Source organism: Acanthisitta chloris, unplaced genomic scaffold (assembly GCF_000695815.1).
Source record: "Acanthisitta chloris isolate BGI_N310 unplaced genomic scaffold, ASM69581v1 scaffold1983, whole genome shotgun sequence".
In the NCBI taxonomy this organism is placed as follows: Eukaryota; Metazoa; Chordata; class Aves; order Passeriformes; family Acanthisittidae; genus Acanthisitta; species Acanthisitta chloris.
In genome coordinates, this window is record NW_008666390.1 from 1115 (window position 1) to 8165 (window position 7051).

At 45.4% G+C, this 7051-nt stretch overlaps 1 protein-coding gene across 1 annotated transcript; it reads left to right on the forward strand.

The window, feature by feature from the left end:
* The first annotated feature begins 641 nt into the window (after positions 1 to 641).
* On the forward strand, positions 642 to 6143 carry MIIP (migration and invasion inhibitory protein). Its single transcript, XM_009072086.1, is given in 10 exon segments — positions 642 to 812; positions 1366 to 1845; positions 2453 to 2555; positions 3008 to 3119; positions 3312 to 3376; positions 4144 to 4273; positions 4686 to 4782; positions 5610 to 5714; positions 6008 to 6048; positions 6050 to 6143. Coding segments are annotated over 10 exon segments (1398 nt in total).
* Positions 6144 to 7051: the final 908 nt, after the last annotated feature.

Sequence of the window (7051 nt, forward strand, 5' to 3'; positions counted from 1 at the left end):
TAACTCCTTTCCACACCCCTCTTCTAATGAAAAACCCTTTGTGGGGCTTACTTTAATCAATTTGTGGGATGGGAATTGCCTGAGCCCTAGTCCTGAGTGATAATTGAGCCTGTTGGGGCCTTCCTGCCTGGGAGGGGACAGTGTTGACTCAGTGTTTCTTTTGGATATAGCAAATACAATCCTATTAGTTGGTGATATTTTGAGTTTATGAGCATCCTGGTGTTGGTACAATATACATTTTGAGTCGTAAAGGGAACATTAAAGCAAATGTTCTAAATATCAGCCTCTGGTTTAAATGTCTCTAATTTGGCTTTTTGATGTGACTTTTTCATGTTTACTGTTTCCTCTCTCAGGGTGTTTTGTCTCTGTTCAGCCAGCTGCCAATTTTGGTATTTGTCAGATGCTTAAGAGTCCATCCCAAGGCACAGAATCCTGCAGTTGTGCCAGTTCTTAGCATGAGGAGTTTTGAGCCTGACTGATTTCTCAGGAGCAACCACCAACACTCCAACATTTCAACAGCTGTAAGTGGTTTCTAGGAAAAGTCCCCTGAAAGTGGTTTCTCCTGTGTCTGCTTCCTCACTAAATGCTTCCATTCATGAGCTCACCCTTTTTCTGGCTTTACAGGAAAATGTTTATCTAGGATGGACTTAGAGCTCCTCGAGAAGCTGCGTCAGGCCAACCAGGACCTTCTACAAAGGCTCAGAACGAAGCAGGAAGAGATCAGAAAAAGACTTCCCAGCAAACCACTCCTTCCAGCATCTCTTCCCAACTGCACAGCTGCTGACACATCTGTCCCCTTGCCCAGGAGAGGGGTAGGTGTGGTGCCTGCTAGAAATCCTGGGAAGCAAATGGGCCTTGTGTGACCAACAGCAGCTCTGCCTAGAGAGTGATGTGGTAAAGGAAATATATGGACATGGAGGAGCTGGTGGAAAGTGGAGTGTGGAATATGGAGCCTGTTAGAAAAGTAGCTACACTTTGGTTATTGATTATCCTGTGGTCTCAATCTGTTCTCTTTACAATGGCTTCAGAGATCAGTTCCTGCCTAAGACATGTAGGTTTCTTCATCTGAGGTAGGAATGAACATTGTGGAATAAAATCCCTTCATTTCTTCTAAGCATAAGGGCTGAAAGTTTAGTGGTTCTTCAAACTGGGAAAAGCTGCCTTTAGCTGGAAGTGGGTCCCTTTATTATCTTCTCCAAATACTTAGTAATGTCTCGTGAATAATGATAAGGGTTTTTCTTTTTCCCTCAGGAATTTAAAGGGGTGTACAGAGGAGATTGATTTTTATCATGCTGAGGGAAATGTCCTAATGAAAGGTATTAGTAATGTGAGTGCTGCTCTGTGTTATGTCTCTGTCCTTTGCAGCAGGAAAATCAGATTGGTGCTGTGAAGTCTGCAGCTGACCCTGGAGTGCTGGTGCCTGTGGAACCCAGAGCTTGTGCAGCCTCAGCAGCTCTTTGTTCATCTCTTAAACACAGCAGCAGTGACAGAGAGGTACAGCAACAACAAGTGAAGACACAGGAAGCAGCAGGTTTGGATTCCAACTTTCCTGGGAAAGAGGAGGATGTTACACCAGTGTCTGCAATCATTATGTGTGGGAGAGAAACCTCTGGAGTGGATAGGGTTGGTCACACTGGGGAAAGTCCAGAGAACGAATCCTCCCTCCTGGGACATGGAGAGAACAATAAACAGTCCACTCTGCTCTGTGGTTTCCATGAGAAAAATCATCCAGACCCATCACTGGGCAGAGTGCAAAATGAAGAGACCAGTGAGCAGCATGGGGATGTCAGAGAGCCCAGAGCCCCTAAGTCAATCCTGCTGACATCTCAGTCCAAAGGTTCCAAGGTAAATGTCAAACCAACTCTTGGCTTATTTTCCTGAGTCCCCTGAAGGATGGGGAGGAAGGGCCAGGAGAACATCACTTGCTCTATTCTCACTGTGTCAACTGGGGTCAGAACCATTCCCAGGTGTGGCAGCCAGGGGCTGTTGGCAGTTTGTTCAGGCCCTGCTTTCCTTGGCTGTTGAACTGAAGACCAGAAAACTGTCACACTTCACTGTGAGACTCCCTGTTTTTTACCTCCATATGCTGAGGGAGAACAGCTGGCTGCTTTCAGAGTGTTTTCCTTAGGTGTGAGGGGCAGTCTCTGGATGTGATCATCCTCCAAGGCAGTGCAGGTAGCCTGATCTTTGGGGATGTGCAGTGCATGGAGGTCAGCACTGTGTTTAAAGCTCTGAACAAACCTGCCTTAACTGGGCAAGACCCTACTGCTTCCTTCTGTTTATTGAGAAGACTAAAAGTGAGCAAATTACTGATAGAGGCGTAGGTAGAATCCAACCTCAAACTAAGCCACAGCCATCCCACTGAACAGCTAGCTGTCAGTTGTCTTCTCAGCTGTACCTGTGAATGACCTGCTGGAAGATTAGGAAGTCTTTATGAATTGTTTTCTTTCAGAAGGAAACTCGTCATGTGACTTTTCAGCTTGACCCTGAGGAAGATGCCATCCCTGTGAGCAGCTGGTCTGCACGTCCCTTCCTGGGCTATGACTGGATTGCAGGTGAATCCTAACACTGAAGCAAAGCTCTCAGCATGGTGTGGTGCTAAAAGGAGTTAGAACACAGTTTGTGACCCCTTTAAGTTGAGGTGTGAGGGAACTGCAGTCCCAGAGCCACAGAGCAGGTCTCGGCAGAGAGGCGGCAGCTTTGTCAGAGATTGTTCCGTGTCCAGACCAGAGGTGTGACCTGTGCTTCCCTGGAATGGTGAAGTAGCAGTGGTGTGGGAATTTAGGCAGCAAATGGCAAAGCCAAGTCAGTCAGAGGGATTAGCAAATAACTGGAATGAATGAATGCACTAAGGGACTCAAACTAAACAGTAAATCACTGGCTTGATCTGCTGGCAAGCTCTTCTCATCATCATTGGTTTGTTTTGTCAGGGTTTTGTGAGATTTGCTTTGGTGCTTTCCAAAATTTAGTAAATCCTTGAACTTTTCACTTTCCTTGGTGTTCTCAGGGCTCCTTGAGACAAACTCTTCAGTAGCAGAAAAGCCTGAGCAATACTTTGCTGAGCTGCAGGAGTTTCGACAGGCCAACAGAGAGGACTGTATCCATGAGCAGCACCTGGAGTAAGTGGGAATGGTGAAGGGCTGAAGCAGCAATGTATCCCTTTAGTGATGGGAGCCAGAGTCTGATTGGAGTGGGATGGGTAAGGATGGCTTTGAGGGCCTTTATTCACCTCCCAGTCCTAAATGCATGCTTGGAAAAGGCAAGGGGAGCTGTCTCCTGTCACTGACTGATATTTTTGCATCTTTCTTCAGGCCCAAGGCTCTGGATTGCACAGTTCCTGAACGAGAACCAGATTTGCTAACCAGTTCCCATAAGTGTAAGATCACATTTATTCCTAATCCAATTTCTGTGGAAAAACAACTGAGCAGTTTTCACCTATCATCCCTGGGGAGCACCACATCATGCAGGACAAGAAAGAAAGTGTTATTTTCAGCTGCAGCTTCTCAGCCAGATTCAAGTTCCTACTCCAGATATACTTGAGTCTTCTAGGAATTCTCTCTCAGTCAGTATTATCTTAATTTGTCAGGGTTTCTTGTAAGGAAGGGTTTCTTTCTCGGAGGGAAGTGCAGGGGCAGCACTGACTTCTCTGTGGCAACCAGTAACAGGACCCGAGGGAATGGTCTGAAGTTGTGTCAGGGGAGGTTTAGGCTGGAGATTAGGCAAAGGGTGTTTCCCCAGAGGGTATTTGGGGACTGGAACAGCTCCCCAGGGAAGTTGTCACAGCCCCAAGCCTGACTGAGCTAAAGAGATGTTTGGACAACACTCTCAGGCACATGATGTGATTCTCAGGGATGTCCTGTGCAGGGACAAGGAGTTGGACTAGATAATCATCAAGAGTCCTCTGATTATTCTGTGATTCTGTAATTGGCTAATGTTCTGGTTTTAGGTTGAGGAGGTTGAAGTTTTGGTTTTGCTTTTTAGGAACTTAACTTGGGGAGAGGAAATATGAAAGATATTTCAGGAGAAGCAGCTCTTTGTATAGAAAGCATGTGTGACACTGTGGTAGAACACAGCTTTGTTGGCTGCTTTGAGGAACCTTCTGACAAACTGGAGGTGCAGTGATGGGTTTGTTGCTCTGTGCAGGTGTTTACTGTTACCGATTAAACCAGCGCCTCTTCCCTGTCCCTGTGGAGCCAGACTCTGCCTGCTCTGTGTGTAAGATCCCACGGACCCACCAGCCCCCAGGGACACTGGAAGAACCAGCCTTTGTCAGGTGAATCAGAGTTATTGCTTTGGAATGTGCAGAACTGGAGGAAACAATAGGGAAGAAAAAGCTGATCATGTGAAAGAGAAAACAGCCTTACAGTAACTCTGTAGAATGTTGCTGTTCTCAAGGCAGTGATATGTCTTGCTTAAAAAATCCCTACTGATCTTCTCCATAAGCACTAACAGTTTTGCATGATGAATGAAAAATGAACATGAAAAATGCATGGTTTATCCCAATTTGGGTCCAGAATTTGAAGTGTTTAATGCCCTAATCCATAACTGTTTTGCTTGGTTCACTTTGGGGTTAAACCCTTGGATTCACTTTGGGGTTAGACCCTTGGATTCTGAGTGGGAAAGGCATGCAAATTTCTTCTGCCTTGTCAGAGGTGTAGACAATTACTCCCCTTGTGTGATTCCAGGGTCAGCATTCCCAGATCTACTCTCATGCCTGTCTACAGGCACAAAGTCCATCGCAGGAGGAGCTTTGAGCTGACAGACAATTTGGCATTACCTTTGGTGAGTTGTTGTCTCCTTGCTGATGCTGCTGGCACAGCCCGGGCTGGGCATTGCTTTATAGCACAAGAAGGAAAGAGCATTTGTGACTCATTATCCTGGCAAAATTTCCACTGAAGTTTCTGATGTGCGTCACTGAGATCGCCAGAAAAACCATCGGTGTTTTCTCAGTTCATACCTTGGTGCAAGTGTGGGACAGATTTCTGATGCTTCACACAACAAAAAGGAAAGTGCCATTATGGAGCTGCATCCTGGGGCAGGTTTGGCTGACTTATTTGAGGCATTGAACCTCTCAGCACAATGAATCATACCTAAGAGTGCCTGTGTTTCCTTCTACAGATGTTAGGGAGTCTGAAAGGCAAATGTCCATGAACTATTGATAAAATCAGTAGTGCCAAGAGTGGATTGAAAACTGTTATTGTAGACTTGGTCCTGTGCTCCAGCCAACAGCCAGTGCTGCAGGCAGTGTTGCTTTTCTGACAGCCCTGGCCTAGAGATTTCCAGGGGAGAGGTAGGAGGAAGCTTGATTTTGAGGTTTAGGGAGTGGGATGAGTCAGTTGAGACAGGTTCAGAGAGGTCAGGTGCTTGAGTTCACAAAGCAGGAAATCAGTTTAGAGCTAATGGGTGCAAGGTGGGAGAGGAGACAGCTGTGCAGTTCTGCGTCATTGGAGATTTCATCTCTTTCCTGTTAGCCATATAAAACTCCTCAAAAATTAATTAATTTCCCACTAAAATCTCCCTTTGCGTAAGTTGTTATTTATAATTGATGGGCCACAACAGATAAAAAAGGACAAAGCATTCCAGTGCAGCATTCCCATCTCTTTCCACAGCATTGCCTGGCTGGCTGGGAAAATATTGTCCCTTCCAACAACGCCATGCTCAGCAGTTTGGATCTGAGAGCTTCTCTGGAAGAGAAGCCTTACCATCCTCACCTGGTAAGAACAACCTCCAGAGTCCCTGGAGATGTGCTGGGAATTGCACAGACAGAAATCATGGTCCCATTTTAAAGGGTGTGATGATTATTGAGGGCTGAGCAAATGAAAATGCCTGAAAGATTAGTTCCTTATCTCCACCAGGAAACATTTTCCTGCTGCTGCTGTGTAAACTAGAGACAGAACAGCATTTGGAGCTGGATAATAGGCAAAAAGCATGTTCAGCTCACCAGTCTCCATCAACATGTTGGCATTCTTTGATTAATATCCTCTTTATTTCTGTGTTTGGATTCCAGAACTCAGTGTCCAGAGTGTCAGGAGGAACCAGAACTCACCAGCCTCACGTTTAGCTTCTCCACAGAGAGAGAGCAAAGCCAACAAGGACACCAGGGAGCAGCTCCACATTTAACCCCAGCTGCCTCAACACTGTGAACCACTGACTTGATGGCCCTGGGGAAGGGATGGGCACAGGATGTGGAAACAACTCCCAAATAAGCAATTTGTATAAAAATAAACCTTTGAGCAGATTTCTTTTCCTGGTTTTCATGAGCATGAGCAACCAGGACAGAGATAGGGGAGTTCGTATAGTCCTCTATGTTTGTTCACTTGTCTTTTTTTGCCTTTTACAGCTACTTCTGAGCAGCTCCATGAGTGTCCCACTGGGGCTGGCTAAAGGGCTGTGTCCAGGATGACTAGGGACAGCCACAGCAGCAGAGTAACCTCAGCTGAGGCACCAGCAGTGTGGCACTGACTCTGAACCCGATGACTAGGGACAGCCACAGTAGCAGAGTAACCTCAGCTGAGGGACCAGCAGTGTGGCACTGACTCTGAACCCTGGGTGAGGAATTGGTTCAGTGGAGTGATACAGATACATTAGTTTCCAAATGTTTGAACCATGACATGTTATTTTCCAGTGCCTTAAACTTGAGTTCCTCAATAATTTAGTGAACATTTTAAAAAATCCAATGTATTTTGGTGCAAAGTCTGTAGCTACAGGGTCTGTTATAGCAGAGGAACTGTGAATGTGAAAAAACATGTTCAAAATAAAATGAGTTTTGATTCATTAACAACCTAGATAATGCCTTAAAATATTAGCCAGACCCCTTTGGCTCTGCTTTTCCAAGTGTCTTGGAGATAAACCAAAAACATTTGGGGAGTTTTTAAATTGTACCAAACCAAAATACATTGCATAGTGTCATTTGGTTGAACTTTAGAAGCTGATCTTGCTTTCCTTGTGTAAAAACAAAAAAACCTGATGTTTTGTTTTGCCCTGAATAAGCTTGACACAGAAATTCCTGCCTCAGAAAAATATTTCTGGGAACTAACTGGAGAGAATGAAT